At 39.0% G+C, this 22,050-nt stretch overlaps 1 protein-coding gene across 1 annotated transcript in view; it reads right to left on the minus strand.

The window, feature by feature from the left end:
• Window positions 1–422: 422 nt before the first annotated feature.
• Window positions 423–22,050, minus strand: part of galntl6 (polypeptide N-acetylgalactosaminyltransferase like 6) — a 211,814-nt gene continuing 190,186 nt past the window's right edge. The window contains exons 8-13 of the mRNA XM_051116816.1: window positions 15,499–15,616; window positions 13,469–13,576; window positions 12,077–12,298; window positions 5,896–6,012; window positions 4,667–4,816; window positions 423–1,261 (exon numbers count right to left, since the gene is read on the minus strand). Coding sequence (XP_050972773.1) covers window positions 1,094–1,261; window positions 4,667–4,816; window positions 5,896–6,012; window positions 12,077–12,298; window positions 13,469–13,576; window positions 15,499–15,616 — 883 coding nt within the window. The 3' untranslated portion in view covers window positions 423–1,093. The remainder of the gene's footprint in view (window positions 1,262–4,666; window positions 4,817–5,895; window positions 6,013–12,076; window positions 12,299–13,468; window positions 13,577–15,498; window positions 15,617–22,050) is intronic.

Raw genomic sequence — 22,050 nt, forward strand, 5'->3', positions numbered from 1 at the left:
TTTTACTAAATATCTTCATGAAATATGATCTTTACTTAATTTCCTAATGATTTTTGGCATAAAAGATAAATCAATAATTTTGACCCATACAATGTATTTTTGGCTATTGCTACAAATATACCCCAGCGACTGAAGACTGGTTTTGTTGTCCAGGGTCACATATTAATTGCTGCTGTAACCAAAGTTAAAAAGGCAAGTAGCAAACAATGTGCATACCAGATTTTGTTATCAAGTAGTGGGATACCACAACTAAGGTTGTGACCTGAGGTTCAGTGAATTTAAAGGTGAAATGATAGATTTGTAGTTTTAAAAGTAAGAGTGATATCGAACACAAACACCAGAGGGAGCCAAACCACCACTTTTGAGATCATCTATCAGCATGAAAAAAGACAGACCACACAGGCAAGAGACACAAATCCACTCATTTTCTGCTTTATTTATAGACGAGAAACTCTGTAACAAGATAGATTCCATTGAAAAAGTCAAAGATCTCATTTAATTAGGTCACCCCAATGCCTTGACCCAAGTTTGACAAGTCTGTAACAGGTACAATAGGTGATAAAACAGAGTCAGTACACATAACTTAAATCTGGAAAAGGCACCAAATAAATACAAATAAATATACAGTCGAAACGATCCCAGAGAAAAATAAATAGCGATACAAAAAGAAAAAGAAAAAGAAAAAAAATCTGAGAGCAAACTTTCCGGTTGTGTACAAATCCCCCATGCAATCTTCAAGGACTGAAACAGAACATTCTTTCACTGGACTCCACTTCCAAAGTCCTAAAGATGCACTATTTTTCAATGTATAGGGAGCATCTAAGGGCCCAAGTTAGACCCTTACTAGAGAGTCCAGGCTGTTTATATTCTCCTCGACCAGCAAGGTGCTCATTGTGGATGCGTTTCCACCAGCCTCGTGTCTCTCTGTGTTTCTAGTACCCTCTTTCAAGAGCCTGCACTCGCTCAGTCTGCTGCAGCACCTTGAGAGGAACCCAGAGCCAGACAGTAAGAACATCCAGGCCCACATTAAGGACGGTGGGAGGTGTGTGTATGTGTGGAAGCCAGCTGATTGACTTGACCACAACCCCAGGTCCTATGAGCTGGCGCCGCTGTTGAATTTGTCCAGAACGGTAGCGTTGACTTTCTGGAAGATCCACTGCTGTGTTTCAGACTCGGGGTCGCACTTGTTCATGAAAATCCGCTTATCGCCTGAGCTACAGTCCATGCAACCGTTGCTCACCAGGTGGTACAAAGACTTATCCTGGAGCAAAAAGAAGATGGGATGGAGAAAGAGAGAGAAATAAAAATAAATAAACAAGAAACAGTCACCGTGACTTCGGCGGAGGTCTAATCCGTCTTTATCTCCCACTAGCCTTCAGTCAGATTAAAGGAGTGGAACTGAAGAACCAACCACGGAATACGCTAATCAGAAAAGCTGAGTTTGGAGGTGAAATGTGAGAATTTGATAAATGTTGGATGAGAGGGGTGGGAGGTGGAGAGAAAAAGAGGAAGGTGAAAGGTAAATAAAAGTGAAAGAATGGGAGAGTGCTTCAACATCAATCTCCTATCAAAAAGTGGAATGCAACAAAGAAACTTTCCACTTGAAAGCGTTCTCCACAGCACACAGGGCATGTATATTTTTGCGCTAGAAAATACTGAGTATGCCAAACAGAGCCGGTGAAAAAATTGAGGATGTGTCCCTGAGGGAGTGATCAGGCTGAGCAGAGGAGGGACATGCCTTCGGGCTTTCGGCTCCAGTTCTGTGCCACTCTCCCCTGGGTTGATTTACTGTTCTCTGCGCCTCAGGCAGCTCCACTGCCAGGTACCACCTCTTCCTTTCAACTGTATATTTCCTTTCTCTATAGCTCCGTCATTGACCTATCCTGCAATGACAGTGATTTCTTTGCTTGGCACCTTGAAGCTTTTGTGTGAGAAGGAATATTTCAGTTTAGGCTAGTTCTACCTTGCTAGAGGGCTATAAAAGCTGAGCTTCTGTATTAGGCTCCGTCGTTAGTGATGGGCCCTGAGCGCTAGGCATTAGTCCACAGGGGCTTCTGTAACAAGGTGTACACTCTGTGCTATCGCTGCTCTATTGCTGTAGATGTACTTTATTGACCTCCTAAAGAAGATGTGGAGAGGGAATATGGAAGGAGACAGGTGCGGCTTTTCCTTAGAGATGGTATATGAAAATGTATGAAGCTATATGAAAACGTAACACCTGGGTGTAAAACATTACTCATGTAGACTATAATGGATTTTACCTCAATGACATCAAACCCTTTTATATTCCGTCAGTTGTCTTTATTATATTATAAATTTTTCTTACAGACAAATATTGTGCCTACTGAATACATAAAAAAAATACATCAAAATAAATGTACTTATTGTGTTCATATTGTATTGCAAAACACTCTTGCTACTATTAAGGTGGGATACGGGTAAGGTTAGGGACAGGTTTGGTGGTATGGGTCAACAGTGTAACTATAAAAGTAATTACAGAAATTAATTACAGATGTAATTTCATGCAGGTATTTTTGTTTAGTACAATGCAAAACATGTATGTGCCACCTAATATGAAGTGGGACCTATAAAACCTTTTATATATATATATATATATATATATATTTAGTTATATATATATATATTCATCTAAAGTCTTATGCATTAATCTATAAAGGCTTATATACATTAATATAGTCATGGCCAAAAATATCGGCACCCTTGCAATTCTGTCAGAAAATGCAACACTTCTCTCAGAAAACTGTTACAATTGCAAATGTTTTGGTATTCACATGCTTATTGTTTTGTTTGCACTGCAACAACGCACAAAAACAGAGAAGAAAAGTCAAACTTGATAAAATTTCACATAGAACTCAAAAATGGACTGGACAAAATTATTTGTCCAATTGCACCCTGTCAAAATTGTAAGAAATAATTGCTTTTCAAGCATGGGATGCTCCTGTAATTTGTATTTAGACACACCTGTGGCAAGTAGCAATATAGTAATCACACTGCAACCAGTTAAAATGGAGAAAAGTTGAATCAACCTTTGTGTTGTGTCACACTGAGCATGGAGAAAAGAAAGAAGAGTTGTCTGTGGATTTGAGAGAAAAAATTGTGAAAAAACATGGACAATCTCAAGGCTACAAGTCCATCTCCAGAGATCTTAATGTTCCTATGTTCACTGTGTGAAATATCATGAAGAGGTTTACAGCCCATGGCACTGTAGCTAACCTCCCTGGATGTGAACAGAAGAGCAAAATTAATGAAAAATTACAATGAAGGATTGTTCGAATGGTGGATAAAGAACCCCGATTAACTTCCAAACAAATTCAAGCTGATCTGCAGACACAGCATAAAACAGTGTCAGCTCGCACTATCCTTCGCCATCTGAATGAAAAGGGACGCTACGGTAGGAGACCCAGGAGGACACCACTGCATAAAAAAGCAAGACTGAAGTTTACCAAAACTTATGTGACAAAACCACAATCCCTCTGGGAGAACTACTGTGGACAGATGAGACAAATGTAGAGCTTTTTGTTGAAGGACATCATGGCACTGTTTACAGAAAAAGAAATGAGGCCTTCAAAGAAAAGAACACAGTTCCCACAGTCAAACATGGTAGAGGTTAAAAGATGTTTTGGGGTTGCTTTGCTGCTTCTGGCACTGGATGCCTGACTGTGTGAACGGTATCATGAAATCTGATGATTACCAAAGAATTTTGAGGCACAATGTAGTGCCCAGTGTAAGAAAGCTGCTTCTCCACCAGAGGTCATGGGTCTTCCAGCAGGACAATGACCCGAAACACACTTCAAAAAGCACTCAGAAATGGTTACAAACAAAGCGCTGGAGAGTTCTGAAATGGCCAGCAATGAATCCCATAGAACACCTGTAGAGAGATCTCAAAACAGCAGTTGGGAGAAGGCATCCTTCAAATCTGAATGACCTGGTTCAGTTTGCAAAAGACAGGTCCAAAATTCAGTAGAGGTGTAAGAAACTCTTTCATGGTTACAGGAAGCGATTGATTTTAGTTATTTTTTCCAAACGGGGTGCTACCAAATAATAAGTTAAGGGTGCCAATAATTTTGTCCAATGCATTTTTTGGGTTCTGTGTGGAATTGTATCAGATTTGACTTTTCTTCTCTGTTTTTTGTTTTTTTTTGTTTTTGTTTGTTTTGTGGTTCCAATGCAAAAAAAAAAATAAAAATAAAAATAAACATGTGAGTACCAAAACATTTGCAACTGCAACAATTTTCTGAGAGAAGGGTTGCATTTTCTGACAGAATTGCAAGGGTGCTGATACATTTGGCCATGACTGTATATAAAATATATTTATATACATAAACTGGTAACAGTTTACAATAAGGTTCATTAGGTAATGTTAATTATTACATTAACTATTAGCTAACAATGAGCAATACATTTGTTACATTATTTATTAATCTTTGTTAACATTAATAAAATAATAAAATATATACAAGTATATATATATATATATATATATATATATATATACACAAGTATATATATATATATATATATATATATATATATATATATATATATATAAATATTAGTCTCTACCTACAGTAATTCTCATGCATTTGTGGTATTTCATGAGAATAAGCTAAGCTAGTAGCTAAGTTAAAATTTTTTACTGCATTACCTTCCTGTAGCTCCAGTGCTGGTTGCCTTTCATACCATGGCAGTCATACAGGGTGATGGGGCTGTTCTGACTAATAGCATCGAAGCAGAATTTTCTGGTGTGCAGGGGATCCCCAGGCCTGATGTCCTCTCTCCAGCCAAACGTGAAAATCTAACCACCACAGGGAAGAACGACTTTCTCAATTTTAAAGAGACTACCACAGAATGACTTTCAAGTCATGGTATCATGTCTTCAAAGTATCAGTTAGTTTATAGGGTGCTACTTAAAGGGAACCCCAGGTATTAAGACTTGCATGGCTTTTTATAACATAAATGATGTGTCTTACTGTAATGTAGCAGAAAACCAATGAAGGATTTATGTTATTTTTAAAAATCCACATCGTTTTATACATATTTTGGACTATGGGGTGCACGATTATTTAAATGTTGCTACCTGTTGCAATGTTTAGCGCAAAACAACTCGGAAAATAAAATACTGATAAAAGCACCACAGGTACTGAAAGAGCTTACAAGTGGTGATGGATGTAAGTGTCACCTTAAGCTAAATGCCGCACCATCTAAACACCCCCGGATACTGAGTGAAATTTGTGCTGAGAAACTGCTTCAGAAGCTGCGGCATCATAACAAGCGTTGACATGTTTACATCCTGTCAGGATGGCATCTAGCGTTTCTTGTCTCTGCTGTTTGTAAGCTCTTTCAGTATCTGTGGTCTACTAAAAGCCTCAAAGGCATCAGGGCTAAAGTGGAAAGAACAAAGACCCGGGTTTTTAAGAAGTTTTATTTATCCACAGGCATCTTCCCATTCTTTTTTCCTCTTCTTATTGCTAGGCAAGCAGTGAAGACTTACATCACTTCTCTTTGCCCTTAGACTGAAAGTTACAACCAAAAGCTGCACAATGTGGCATCGTATCAGTATTTTATCTTCCGAGTTGCTTATTCTGAGTTGTGTTGTGGTAAAAAAAAATATCGACAGGTAACGCCAGAAACTCATTGAGCGCAACTATTTTACATAAATGAAATAAGTCCAAAATTTATATAAAACAATGTGGATTTTTAAAATAAAGTAAATCTTTAATGGTTTTTCTACTACATATTTCAGTGAAAAAACATCATTTAAATATATTAAGCTATACTCAAGGATACCTTTAAGTAACTACATTAACAGTCTGCTGTTCACATCATTCGAGTACTAAGCAATGCAGGACATCGTAGAGAATAGGAGCCATATACCTGCTCATGTGCCCATGTTCGCTCTGCACCCTCTTTCAGACAAGCATCCAGACGCAGTTCGGTGCCCGTAGAGCCATGTTTAGAGTCAATGCACAAACCAGACGCCGCATTACGGATCTATGGACAGAGACATAGATTTGTTAAATGCCACCCTTCAGTTGCACAAGCATTTAACAAGGTTAGATGAAGCATTGTCTTTGCATCTAACAAGGTTCAACAACAAGGAATTGGAAACAAGGACTGCAAGGACTGTAATATACACATAAGCACTGTTTCAAAATCTAGTGAGCTGCCTCGGTGTCTGTACTGTCTACATAGACAGATGTGTTTGAAGGCAGCATCCTAACAGTCATGGAAATCATGGATTTGGACAGCCTTGAACTGCACACATACAAATAGCGCTCCACACTAATTTCAATATAGACGACGTGAGAAGAATACCCCAGCAAGCATAAATTATACAATACTAATATTTTTATTTTTTTAGTTGTTAAATATTGAAGTTTATTATATAATTTATCAATACTGAATAAATTATACATGGTTCAACAATAAGGAATGTTCTGCCTTGCCAACATTTTAACTGAGCCTACCACAAAAAAAAAAGAAAAAGAAATAAAAAACAAGGATTTTAATTTTTATTTAAAAAATGGTCATAAATTATGAACTATCTTTTAAATAATAATAATAATAATAATTATTATTATTATTATTATTATTTAATTTCCAAAATATACAACAACTGTCCACAGTCCACAACATGCTTTTGCTAAAAACTATGGCACTGATAAGGCACAATGATTCTCCAGAAGGAAAAGCCATGCATTAAGAGCCAGGGGGTGAAAACTTTTGAAGTGAATGAAGATGTGTACATTTTTCTTATTTTGCCTAAATATCATATTTTTTTTTCCATTTAGTACTACCCTTCAGAGGCTACAGAAGATAGTTATATGTTTCCCAGAAGACAAAATAATTACATTCACCCTGATCTTCAAATTCAAAATGTTTTCACCCCCCAGCTCTTAATGCATGTTTTTTTTTTCCTTCTGGAGCATCAGTGAGCATTTGAACCTTCTGTAATAGTTGCATATGAGTCCCTCAGTTGTCCTCAATGTAAAAAGATGGATCTCAAAATCATACAGTCCTGTTGGAAAGGGTTCAAATATTCAAAAATGCTGAAAAACCAAAGAATCTTTGGGACCTGAAATATTTTTCTGAAGAACAGCACGCAGACAAACAAGGGACTTCTATGGGACAAATATCACTAAAAAACAGCTGTGGATCATTCAGGTAACAACACAGAAGAATCAAATGGATGTAAACTTTTGAACATGTTCATTTTTATAAATTCAACTATTATTTTCTCTTGTGGACTATATGTAAGCATCTTTTATGCGAAATATCTTATTTAGGGATCAGTCCTAAATAAACTATAACATGCATTTTGTATGATTCCTCTTATTTTGCAGATTCTGAAAGGGGGTGTAAACTTTTGACCTCAACTGTATAATATATTACGGAACAACAACCTTCACGCCATTTCTAAATTTTCCCTTTTAAAGCAGCAGATAATATATTAGCAAAATATAATCAATATTCTCTATCAACAAAGGTTGGCTGAGATTTGACAGTTCTGTGAATATTAAAATGCTAAGAATTATGCAATTAGGAATTAGAATATCAAATGCATCTGCAAAGTCGTTCTATTATTAAATACGTCCACATGAGGTATATGGTTTACACCATTTAGATGTTTAGAAAAGTCCTTCCTGACCAAAGCAATCACCTCTACAGTGCTCTCAGATGTGGATTCAAGGTAACAGTCAGCCAAAAGTTTCACTTCTTCCCCAACTGTGCAGTGAGGTACAAAGCGACCCCTGGTCTCCAATCTGTTCAAGTGCTAAATTGGCCTATTTAAATAATGATTCATTCAAAATACACCTGTTCACAAAGACGCGTGCACTTTCCCCACTGCATGAACTCCAGAGTGTTCCGCCGGCCCTTGTCCTTATATTGGTCTCTTTTTTTCATTTTTTGATTGGCTGTCCAGGTCGCCTAATTTTCTTTAAGGCATTCAGGTGTACCGACTGTTGTCACAGTGCAGCTCAATAATGCATGAGCGGCTGGAGCCACAGCCTCCTGAGCAGACACAGAAGAGCGGGCAGCAGTTCTGGGCCAATTCTGCTCACTTATTCACCTCACTAGGGAGACATGAGGGGACCAGGGCCTGGGGCAAGGTCACACACGCACACACAAACACCAAAAGGAGACCTAACAAAGAGGATGAACTGCAGTGGAACATATTATGCTGTGCAGTCTAGTGCATGCACAATGTAGAAGCTTCCACTGCTGAAATTGTGCACTGCATACCAAGGCCATAAGAGGAAACAGATTACAGAGTGTTTGTTGGAGCCCGCTTCCTCAAATATGTTTTCTCACGCTCATGAGTCCTGAACGATTGAGGTGAGGGATTTAAGGTTTTTGAGCTCTTGGCAAGGCATGACTGTTGAAAGTAATTGGAAATCAGTTAGTAGGCAGCACAAATCAACCAAGTTCTGCTCCGTGCGTTCTACGCATGACTTAAAGCAGATTTTTCTTGTTGGTGACTAGATGCATTTGCTATTGCTCGCTGTCAGAAAGCCTAAAATTCACTCCAAATGTTTGAATGAGTTTAAAGCAAAGCTGAAAACGAATGCAATCGGCAGATGGATGCGAGTGCGGGTGAGGACAATGTGTGACATCAGAATGAAATAGAAAGTCCTAACCCTTGTGTTGGTCTTCATTACAGTTCAGGTCAACACTTTACCACTTATTATTTACGGGAAAGGAAATGGTGCAGCCCATTTGAGCTGTGATTTCTTTTCGAATGAGCTGGATTGGAGAATCGAGGAGGCACGAGTCTGACAAATGGAACAAAATGAAAGCGAAAAGCAAGGTCACACCAAGCTCTGCCTTGCCAGTTTATTCTTAAAAGCTTATTTTTGTTCCCGAGGTTATAAAAAGAAAACATGTTTAATTCATTTTCTTGTCTATTAGCAGACTCTCGCTTCTCTTTTGGACCTTCCTTGCGCCTGCCGTCGAGTGATGTTTTCAGGATGAATTATTTGACTTGTTCAACGCTGTAACAAAGACATGCATTAGAATCTAATTTATTGCTGGATGCAAGCAATTTACCACCAAACCCCATTTCTGTAAAGCCAAAGCAGCTATAAATGTGTTCCAGTATGTTTTAAGAAGCTCAAAGCTGCCACTGTTGTGGCTTTTCGAAAGCCTCTGTTCTCGTCATTTTTAAAGTTTTTCTAGAAATTCAGCAGGAGGTTGTGCTGATTAGAAAGAAACAGCAAGAACATTTCCTCTTGCATCATTTTTAAGTGCTGCCTAAGTCAAATCATCAGCGCCTACTACCTGCTCATAGTGTAGCACTTTTTTTGTAGTGCACAAAAGGATAAAAAAAAATTCAATTTTGATTCATAATATTTATACCACAAAATAAAGCAAGAATGTAAATTAAAACATAGGAGGTTACCCTAGAAGAGCGCATGTAATCACAAACTATTTAGAGGTAAATGCAGCAGAATCAGATCAAATCAGCATGGGTCTCTCCTCTCTTCTTCCTCTCAAGCCACAGGAAACCTAACAACTGCACTTACTCTATAACAGCCTTTGGCAGCAATGGCTACGAGCATAAAAGTGGCTGAAAAGTCTGCTGATTGCATTATTTAAAGTATTTGAGTGTATTGAGAAGGCAGCTGTGAGGGAGAGAGAGACTATATATGTGTGCAGGTGGGCGAGAGGCATATGGTTGACAGCCTGCTTACCCATTTCGCTGCCCTGTCAGCTGGAGGTCATGCCGACGGTGACCCCTGTCCTACGCCGAGAATGCCGACAAGGACCCGTTTCATTCCTTAGCTACCCCTCTCTCTCTGTCATGCCCTGTGGGGGTGGCTTCGAAAGTCCAATGAGGCTCTTTTATTGTGCAATACATCAGGCGGGGTGACAGGTGGCCGCGCGGGCAGACCAGCTAGAGAGCGTGGCGTATGAAGCTATCAGCCTGACAGTCAAATTACTATCATTTCGCCTCAGGAAAGAAGATATTTACCATGCATAAATTTCCCCCGAGCAGGTTCCCCAGCCGCACGCCACACAGCCTTTCCCTTTTACTATCAATTTACGTCGCTAATGCAGAGAGAGCCAATAAGTGAAACGGACGGCATGTTGTTGGCTAATGGACTTTTCTGGGCTGCCTCCACTACAACATTTGAAACCAAAAAACTGTTTTCATTACTACCTCAGCTGGTAGGTTCAATTCGGATGGACGGATACGCTTTACGGTAAGCGTCAGCCCTACAATTAATTCGGATGGGAAATTAATTACATTTGTAAATTATTACTTGCCATTTCTGACACATCACGGCAGGGGATTGAAAAAAGAGGAGATGGTGTTCCCTGGGGGGATTCATTAAGGCATGATGTCTGTGAGGTACATCATTCAGCAGTGATTAAAAAGGCCCATCAAAATGCACAAGATGGGAATCAGTCCATGCATATTAAATACCCCCCACTATAACAGACATGGCAGAACTGCAGATGGAGAGAAATGGCAGGCCCGTCTCTCCGCACGTGTTCCCGAGAACCGCTGTTCTGGCACAGGAAACCCAGATGATAATGAATGACCTGAATAGCCTGTCTTCCTGTATCAGCTTGAGTAATAAATGTATTACGCATCTTCTGTTTATTTATGGATTAGGAAGCAGCGATGCAAACAATGGTTACGATATGATGTCGCTGTATATTAGACAGCACGGGTTTAGGTGAGGATCGGCCGCCTGTTTGTCTTTGGTGAAAAATATGTTATATCTCACCAGGCAGTGCTTCTCATAAATCAATGTACATTGCCGCATAAACTCTATGTCATATGCGCACACACACCCCTATACCTGTACTGGCATCTGTGCTGTGTCTCACACAGAATGTATTGACGATTGTGTCGTTTTTAGTGCGCACCTCAAATCAAGAAAGTGGGGAAAAGTTATGTGCCCACTTATTGGTAAACAAAAACAAACAAAGTGTAACAAAAAAGGCACCAGGGTGTCAAATCTGTACAGATCAGACCAGAAGATCTATCTATCACAGGCGTCTAGCAGTGCCTTCTCAAAATATTGGATGAGGAAGAAAATTTGCAGCACAAACATAAAACAATGCTGATATTACAAAATATAACATTAAATAGCGTATAAATCACTTGATTTTCTAAAAAAAAAACATTGTCTAACAGCGACACCAGCAGGTAAAGTTATAGCGGGAGTCTGCGTCTCTCTGGCCTCCCCTGAGCCCACTGAGTTTTAACAGACCCCCTAAAACATGTGGTGAGTTTAGTGGGGGGTAATTGAGAATGAATGGGGAGAAGTCACATGAGAGGAGGTAAAACTTCCATCATTATATGACTGAATACAACTGGTCGTGGTCTGCTGTGATTGGGATTGCTGTGAAATCCCACCTCGTGTTCATTTTGAATGAACAATATAAAGGTGTTAAAGGTAATACTAACTAAAAAAGTAAGTAAACAACTCACTTAGATATAACCACTTTGTTACATCAAAATAAGAATTAAAATGGCATGAAAACATTACCTGTGGGAGATTTTAGTGAGTAATCAGCTTGGTAAAACTTAAAGTAAATCTCTGTGTCTGTGATCAGTACTTACCAAGCTTCGGTGACTGATGATCCGATAAACTCAAAAATAGTTAAAAGTTCACTACTAAAAAGAATAGCTGAAAATAAGTTCACAAATAAAACATACTGTTTAAATTTTTACTGCTTTAAGTTATTGTTTTGGAATAAATTTAAAATGCCTAAAACACCAACTTGATGAGATTCATACTTGGCCTTAATAAACAGAATACTGATTACATTGTGAATGTAAAAATATAAAATAGATTATATAAAATAGAATCTACCTATCTATTCAGTATATACACCACTGTTCAAAATTTAGTTTTATTCAAATTGCTTTTTTGTGTAACTGCACTGATTTCTTACTGTCATTTCTTTTCAAATTCAAATTCAGCATCTTAGCTCATCTAATTCAAACTCCAAACCAATGATTGAAAGCAATGGAAGTTATTAAATTCTGCATTTTGTTCATTCACAATTTTAACAGCTAGGATCTTTGATCACCCACCTCTCCCCAGGCAGCTGGCGGTGGCTCCACAGGTGGGTAATATTTGGGCAGATCCCAGGCCACAGTGTTCATGTACCATTTGAAGTCTTTACATTTGAGGTGTTTGCGGAGCTCTTTCTGAGAGGTCAGGTCACCAGTGGAGAGATGGCGGTACTCGGGCCGGCGCTGATAGATGTACTCTGTGTACTCATCCATCCATGTCTCTGCCACTCGCTTCAGGTTCTATGGACGTATTAAGGGAAATATATTATTTTTATATGAACCGGACATAAAGAGTATATATGTATTATGCTGTATATTAGTGCTGTCAAAATTGGCTTGTTAATGCAGGGGATTAATTTTTCAAGTTTAACTGCGCTAAAAATATTTAACACAGTTAAAGCTGGAGCGAAGCTAGGGTTGGCCACCCCATTCACAATGCTGCTTCTCTCTCTTTTTTTCTAGACAAAAAATGTGTTTATTTAAATATTTTAACGTTTTTATGACCACATCAAACAGGAGAGAGTCAAATAAGCGTGGGAAAGGTGCAGGTGATGGGGGAGCTTCAGCAGAACAACAGTGAACTGTGTCAGATGAGATGTTGTCAGGCCATATGTCAGTTGAAATTTAGCATGTGCGTTTCAATTGCACGCACAAATCCAGCAGCGCACACTGTACCCTGTACCATGTCATATTAAAATGCAAATTAAACTACGAGCATGCATGTCCGATCCACATCACATTTAGTAGTGGCAGCTCTTAAAGTAATAGCAGCCAAATAACCTAATAACCCAGATGCTGTGATGTCTGTTCAATCAAAGAACAAAAGAAAAAAGAGAAAATCAATAACTTTTAATAATTTTAAGAATTCATCTATATTTAATTTAGAATTTAGTGTTTGATTTTATTCAATTTCTATATATTTTGTACTTGCTGAAAGGCACAGGTAAATAACAGGTTTATGTGAAGTTCACTTAAATTAGCAGTTGTTATTTTTTAAGTCTAATAAATGTAAATTGGTAGCTTTTAATTATACTGTAATGTTTATGGCTACAGACAGTGGTGTGAAATTATTGCAAAATAAAGTATATTTAAAAATGTTAGGTGGGATTAATCTCTAATAATTTCAGAAAAAAAATGTGCAGTTAATCAGTTAATTTTTGTAATCGATTCACAGCACTAATATATATATATGTATACACGCATATATATATGCACACACACGCACACACTGTCAAGAGCAGAGTGCTACCTGTACTGTCTGTACTATTTGTCTCTCATCATGTGTGCAGAATATGAATAAGATCTCATGAACATTGTGAATCTAGAGCACTATAAACTAGCAGAATTGGGCCACTGTAGAGAAACACTCCATCCTTTCTCATTTGGGAGGATAGTGGAAGTTCTACTCACTCTTGCCAGGCTGGTCCCTGAAGGCACCTTGTAGGGGACGTACTTCCTGTAGATGTGGCCCACCCTCGAACAAGGTACATCATACATGCTGCCTCCGCACATCCATACCTGAAAACCACATACGCACACACATTCTCAAACATTTATACTACATCACAGTACATACAGAGCTGTCTCCATCCTGCATTCTCTCAGACAGTTGCAAAAGCTCAAAAGTCTCATGCATCACATCCTTGTGAGCTCCTACACAGGCAGTCTGGGTAGGTCTCGGTGGGGAAATGTGGACAGACTAGCTAGAAATATTGCTGCACTTCCACATCATACCAGCAACAAGCAACGTCCTCGCCGTGGGCTCCAATTACCGATCGACTGGCATCCACTGAGGGAAAGAACTAGAGTTTTCCAACTGCCTCACGCTTGTGTCTCTACTTTTCCTCTTTACACCAAAAGAAAAGAGAGATAAAGAAAGAAAGCCGGGTGTTCAATATGCTTCCCATCCCATCTCTCTCTTTCAGTTCTACTAAGGCCAAGACTTTGATGTGCCTGTCCGTATCGAGTATTGGCGCAGGCATGGTGGAGAGTGGACTCGGCCAGGGCCACTGACACACAGAGGGAGGTGAGAAAGGCAGGGGGCTTCTAGCCGGGCCGAGTTGAGTCTGATGGTTTCTCTCTTCCTCAGTCACCCGCTGGGCTCGTGAGAGCTGTCTGCAGATATCAAACCGCACAGACCTATCTCTCCTGCCAGGCGGCAGGTTAGCAGTCAAGCTAACTTCACAGACTCCATCGTTATGGGGAGAGAATCGTTCGAAACATCAGCGCTACAAAGCGAGCAAAAAAAAAGCCCCTGCCGATCCCTCATTTGAGGGTAAACGAGGAAGCCATGTAACAAATGAAGTTTTAGGAATCATTTTCACATTTTTTTCACAGCCTCTTTTATCATAAAGCATGAAGGGAGGCAACCATGGTAGGACTTAGATATTCAGATGACTTGAATTGCATTTAGAAAGCTGCCTACATCGAACAGATGGATGAAACTTGGACGGAGCGTGGCAGGCAACCAATCAATGGGATGACGCCAGGCCCAATCAGCGCCGGCTTTTATTTCAGTTTGTAGTTGCATGTCGGATCCGGGTGGAGACACGGTGTTAAAAGTTTTCAAACTGAGCATTTTACTAGCATATATCAAGGTCAGATGTGAATGGTGCGACTTTATGACAAACAGCAACAGGCAGATACTGTGCATAAAAGGAAATGATAATAAAAAAGAAACCTGTCAAACAGCCGGTTTAGCCTCTAAACTATTTTTGCGGTTGCCATAGTTACTACAGAGGCGCAGAGGATGGTGTTCCAATAACAAAGTTCAGTGCCAGCACAAGTGAGAGTCTAATGAAAAAGAGTGGGGTGGCAGGTATGTCAGAACTGATAAATAGAACACTTCCTCACATCCATCGGCGCCGGTTTTGGCCCCGCTAATCAAAACCGAATCACTTCAGAGCCACAGCCAATCACTGGATCACACAATCTAATTAGTTTCAGCAGACTAGCCAGTCTAAACACAAAAACACACACGCGCAGACTCACAGCTCCGCTATCTTCGCCACCTTATTTTGGCCAACTGGTGTGCTCTGAGGCTTCGCTTAGTAACACAGTGAAGAAAATAACCTCTGCCGTCCAATCTCATTCGGGCTTTATCGTTGAAGAGAATGAGAAAAGATTGCCTAGACAGACAGACAGAGCACTTCACATTAAGTGTGAGAAAAGGAATCTGCTGTAGTTATAGTTAGCAGTTTGCAATGGATAAGGAGCTATTGGATGCGGTTTCGGAGGGTGTGTCTTGAAATCCATTTTAATGCCTGGACTGCATAAAGCACTGGAGTGAGACACTGTATCTCGCATAGGTCTTATTGTGTTCTGTCTGATTATTTTGCTCTAGACGGCCAACAAAAGGAAGCAGCCTTCGTAAAGTCTGTGAGAATTGATGTATTATTTGTGAATTGCATAAAGGAATTGACTTAGATGATTTAACTCACCTTGAAGGATATTTCAAACTGCTCGCCGCCCCAGATCTCAAGGCCTGTGTCGTATCCTCCCAGCTCCCAGAACCACTGTCGGTTTACAGCAAACAACCCTCCGGCCATCACAGGAGACCTGCGGGAAGCAGAAAGACCAACATGCTCAGCCATGACTTCATATTGCATTTTTTGTACAAAGTCTTAATAGAACCTGAAGGACAGTGTGCAGGAAGGACCACAAATTAAGGTCAAATAACCCCTGGAGAAACTCTGTGAGCATCAGGAAGGAACCGTCACTTAATATATATGTGTTTAATAAAATGCCTATGATGAATCACTTGTGTAATATTATTTCTCACTTGCAAATAGCTTTGAGTTGAACTGGATAAATCGATAAATGTAAATTGGAAAAAAGTTTATGTAGGTGGATACACTAGGGCTTGCATGACTACTATTATTAGCAAACTGGATGTACAGCAAAGTAGTCGAATAGTCAGCGGGTCAATGTTTATTATATGTGTGACTCATAATAAGTGCAACTTCGAATGCAAATCAAACACTGCACTGAAGAGAGTCTGTGCCAGAATAATGATGCCTGCATTGTGATAAATAGTCCATTTGCAACTTGGTTATAGTTATATTGTTTTTGTGGCAACATCTGATTATTTGTCATTAATTGTCAATTAAAACTATAATTCAGTTGCATTTGATCTGAGTTTGAACTAGAGCTGCCCCCTAATAGTTAGTCGACGAGAAGAGGCTTGGTCGAATAAAATTTTATTAGTCTGTTAGTCGATGAAACAAAAATTCCATGCATTTTGAAGTCACGCACTGCGTCATGCTCACTGCATGATGGAGGCGCCGGTGTGGTCACTTGCTCTTAAAATACTCCATAATTTTTGGTCATACAGATAAAAGTAGTACATCTTACGAATCTGTAAAGACTCTATGTTTATTTGTGTGCACTCAGAATAACAACTAAATGTTGTGCTTTTGTAAAATAATTAAAGCAAACAGGATGTGCTTTCTGCCGTCTCGGTCTCTGTGAACTTGAGCGCGTCACTTTAAAACACACTTGTGTGTACTTGCCTTACAGACATAAAAAATTATATTGAGTGAAATGTCTACTTTTAAATAAACCAATGTAAATAGAAAACAAATATTCTCAGATTATGTAATCTGCAGAAAACATGCAAACAGGCTCATCACTGCTGGGGAGATGACGAGTCAGTGTCGCCGACTTCATCTCTGAAGTTGAAAACAAAGAAAGCACTAGTTTGTCAATAAATTATTGAAACATTAATGTAGTCTACTTGCTTTTTATCCCTGACACATAATTATTATATCTGCCGGTGTGCTGTGACAAGCTTTTTCTGCATGCGCTTAAACACTCATTAGGCTATGTATGCAATTAAAGGCTCATTATTATGATTTAGCCTATATGGTTTAACAAACGTGTGACTAATAGTCGACTAATGCATAAAATGAATGACTACTAGTCGACCAGAAAAATTTCTATAGTTGAGGGCAGCCCTAATTTGAACTAAGGTAGGGAATAGAATTGCAGAATTGGACTTTAAATTTAAAGTTAACTTTTTAATAATATCTATTTTGGAATTTTTCAGATCATCAGTCGTCAAAGCTTGGTAAATACTGGTCACAGACACAGAGACTTAAATTTCACCAAGCTCACTGAAAACTCCTACAGATCATGTTTTTAGGCAATTTCAAGTCTTATTATGACATGACAAAGTTGTTATATCTAAGTGTGTGAGTTGTTTAGTTACTTTTTTTAATTAGTCTTTCCGTTATCACCATTATGTTGTTCATTCAGACCGATTGCGCGAACACATTTATCACATGAACCAATCACAGCTGATCATAACCAATGATTGGTTCCATTCATATCATTCATTCTCAATTACCACAATCACAGCACGCTTTAGGGGCTCTGTTAAAACTCTATGGGCTCAGGGGAGGCATGATGGATGCCAACTCTCGCTATAACTTTAGCCACTGGTGTCGCTGTTGGACAGTGTTTCTTTAGAAAAACAAGTGATTTATACAGTTTAATGTCATATTTTGTAATACTTGTGTTTTGTACTAAGATTTTTTTCTCATCCAATTTTAGGAGGAGGCACTGCCTCCCTTGCCGCCTCAGAGGAAATGCCCCTGATAGATAGACATGACACAAGTGAAATAGTAAAATACGCATCATCATGAGCACAACAGGTCTTACAACTATAAAACTGCACTAATGTTACAATATGTCAGACGGTTTGTGTGTATTGTGACAGGATCCAGTGGGCATCCCTCCAGCACATCACTGTACAGAAGCAGAGAATATAACACATGGAACCATCATAGCATGAATTAATAAGCTCATTTTACTTTCATGCATCTCCCCAGGCTTCTATGTTTTGAAAGGTGAATCATAATCTACATCTGCAAACAGTCCCTGATGGTAGAATCAGACATAAGCTGCAAGCTGAATTCTGCTCACTGATACCATCAGGCTCACAGTCCAATCAAAATCACTTATGTGAAAAATGTTGAGATTTAGTGGCCAATTCAAGGCAGATCAAAGTAGGAGAGGACTGCTGTTAAGCAGATGTCAACCAAACATGCAGAAGAGTTGCTGTTATTCTCAATGTGCTATTTTCATTAATGCTTTCTGTGTTTCCAAAACTTGTATTCAGATGTTATATCACATGTACTTACAGGGCTTAAGCCTGCCAGTGGGGTTTGAGAGGGGATAGTGATGGATTTAATGGATCTCTCCAGTTGTTCAGTGGTGGCTGAATATTGAGACTTGGCTAAAGCAGACATGAAGCGGTACAAAGTGTCTGTTGGTGTAAGTAGTGCAATCTTTTAATAGAGCATGTGGGATGAAATATGGTAATGCAAGGGCTGGAATGACAGCATGTTTTGGGATTATGGTTATGCATATAGTGCACTTGCACACTGCACAGACGACAGAGAGCCCTGGGTTGAGAGAGGATTTGTGGTGGATTTATTTATTCAGTATTTTAAGGGGGGGGTAAAGCTGAGATGATCTATGGGCGCACATTTAATTCGTCATTGGTGGTAGTGGTGCGGGTGGCAGGCCTCATTTATTCATCATGGGTGGCTTTTTACATAGTCAGTGAGACTGACAACTGTATTTACTAAGAGGTGTGACTCTTAGTAAGCCTCATAAATTTAGGCAAATGTATTATCCAAAAAAGGACCTACTTAGACTACTGTTGACATGTCTGGCATTGCAAATTTTTGAAAAAAGTCTTTTACGCTCACGCTCGCAGCCTTTATTTATTTGATCAAAAAAAAAAAAAACAGTAATAAAATTAGATTAAAATTCTAACTGACATAAATATTTCTATTTTAATATATTCTAAAATACAAAAGCAATATCACACAAGTAGATGTGTGATATGGCTATATATCAGCACAGCTGTGATTCGGCTGTAGGTAATCACAACGTGCCGATATACAGCTATATCTCATGGCTAAGAGTGTGTAAATACATAAAATAACAATGGAGTGTCTATAAAGCCCTCTTTTGTGCAAACTACTTCCTTCCGCCATGGATTCAAATCAAAGTTTGACAGTTTAACAGCTGAGCCCAAGCCACCGTTACTAATTCCAATATGTCGCTTTAGAACTAGTAACGCAGGAACGTTGAGTTACTTCACTGAAAGCTTATTGTATTACTGCAGTAAAATCTCACTGTATTTTAATCATGCTTATCTCCACAATAAATATTAGTTTTAATGTCTGCTGAGGAAAGCATAAAAGTCTTTGTCATAACATTAATATCCTTTCATCTATTAAGGGTGATTTTGCTGCTCAGTGCATTTGTTCGCTGCGTCAAGCTGTTGTTGAAACTAAAAATAATTTCCGCTTACGGCCTTTATAACTTTTCAATGTGAAAAAGGTTACTGCTGACTCACTCATAAAAACAGTCTCGTCACCATCTAATGGTGGAAGAATGTAACTAAAATCATCATCATGAACATGCACCGTTTCTCAATACTAAACACTATTATTAAATATATTATTTATATAAAATATAATTTACTGAATAATAATATTTAATAAACAACAACAACAAAAAACAGCCATCAAAAAAAGCTGCTAGGCAATTCAGTCAAAAGTACAAAGGCAGCGCTCTGATATACAGCACTGAATTTATATAAACATGAGATTTTCTCTGGAACAAATAATAAATTAATGAGACCAAAGACTGCCTGTTAGATTTACCCAAAACGAATTACATCTCATGTTTAACCTTTACAGAGACATCAGAGCCAGTGGTAAATTCCAGAATATCTGGCCGAGGTGAGATGCTATCGGGCGGATTCATGAGCGCTGAATGGCCGCTGACCATCTGGAGCTTACATGTCAGAAAATGTCCGAAGTTATCTTTATTAACAGCCTGCATATTTGACCTATGAACAAGTACATTCCCATCTGAAAATCTCTTAAAACTACATTCTCTGACACAAAAACAGTAAATTTTTATAAAATGATACTGTATTTGGGCATCCGCCATGACATTCGTTAAGTAACTTATGACACTCTTATGAGCCAATCAGATTCGATGACTAGAAAGAACTGTTACATAAAACATATTTATTATGTTTTAAAACAGAATTTCTTTTTGTGATGGCAAAGCTGAATTTTCAGTAGCCATTACTCTAGTCGACACATGATTCTTTAGAAATAATGCTACTATGCTGATTTGCTATTCAAGAAGCATTAATTATTATCAAAAGCTTAATATTTTTGGAAACCATTTTTTCAGGATTATGAGATGATTAGAAAGTTACAGAATCTATAAAAACAGCATTTATTTGAAATAAAAAAATCTTTTTTGTAACATGAACCATGCCTTCCTATCATTTTGATTCATTTAATGCATCCTGGCTGAATAAAAGTATTAATTTCTTTAACTGCTGACCACAAGCTTTTGAGTTGTTGTGCCAAAATTACTCAGGTACCCTTAACAAGTTAAACCGAGTAAACTTCAATATACCAAACCACTATCAAAAAAAAATTCCTAATTTTCTGATTGGCATCTTCAATGAATTCATTTTATAAAACCATTTCTATAGAACAATATTTAAATATAAAAAAAGAAACATTTTGTAGCTTTTGGATTATCTGAGCAAAATTTGCAGAAGAACGTACAAAATTTATTGGAGGAGTCTAATGATTGACCATGGAGTCTAATTAACTTAGCATCACTTTTCATTAATGACAAAATGATAACAGACAGCATGACCCACGAATACACATACTGATATATCAGGCTGATTTTTTCCAATTAAAATGAAATAAATAATTATGTGACCACCAAGTGCAGATAATCTGATAGAAACCTCGTGGTCAGTATTTAACAAGCATAAAAACTGCAAAGTGCTGGGTTCTGTGTCCTCCTGGGAAAGGATTTAAACTAAGCAGGGCCAAAATATTATGGATGGCTAAAAGCAGGAGAACGGAGTGAATGAACGAAAGTGAGCAAGAGAGCAAAGACAAAGAGGCAAGCCATAAACAATAATTGGAGGAATGGGTTTGTGTACAGACGGCCAAAGTAGATGAGCAGCACGGCGCCAAAATCAATTTACTCTCACGTAATACTCTCTGGCCTGCTTCCTTCCGATTTAATAAGGTGCTGAAATATAACAGTCTACTCAATTAAGGCAGCTAATGGAGGAACAAGCACTCCACTGGAGAAATGACCATGTTGCTTTTTTTCGCGTCCACCGCCAATAACAGCAGCTCCAGCAGATACTGTGGCGTGGTGAAACATGCCGTCCTGGAATGGACGTTTGTGTCTTGGCTGTTGCAGATGATGGACTGTGTGGGTGCTTAGCCAGCTCATTGGCTGTGGGGTTCGCCGATAGTTTATTTGATCAGCTGGGCACCCAGCTAGGAGACTCAGGCGGGAAGAAATAGAATCACTTAGACATCAGGAGAGGCAGAGTCAGCGATGGGCATGATTGGAGCGACCGATCAACAGGCTCCGGGGAGCTTTGATGACTTGACAAGTTTTTTGAAGGCTCTAGCCACAGCTAGGGCTCTTGATTGTATTTGCACGCTCTCGTCTCCGAGTGCGTTCATGCATGCACAATGACACGGTCCATTTAGGATGTGTCTGGTTTCAACGTTCGGTTTCTTCAGACACAGAGGAGTGAGCTGATTACTTTGGGGGGTGAGGCTGCCGTGCGAGGTAAATATAAGGATGTAGGAACAGCTGCGGTGGCCGTATTGATTGGCTATTTAGGCCCCGCTCTGAGGGGAGAGTGTGGGTCGATGTGTTGGAGTGTCAGTGTGTGTGACGGAAAGGCAGGTGAAGGAAGGAGAGAAACCTCTCATCAGGAGTGTTCTGCACCACTGGAGCATACCACTAGGTCAAATACCTCACTACAGAAGAAGAGAGAGATAAGGAGAGAGAGAGAATGATAAAAAAAAAGAAAGAGAAACAGAAATAGAGGGGCCCTCCTGGATGTAGACCCCCTAGCTAAGTATAAATCTAACAAGATGAGCTCTTCCTGTGAGGCGATGTGG

Source organism: Labeo rohita, chromosome 1 (genome assembly GCF_022985175.1).
Source record: "Labeo rohita strain BAU-BD-2019 chromosome 1, IGBB_LRoh.1.0, whole genome shotgun sequence".
Classification (NCBI taxonomy): domain Eukaryota; kingdom Metazoa; phylum Chordata; class Actinopteri; order Cypriniformes; family Cyprinidae; genus Labeo; species Labeo rohita.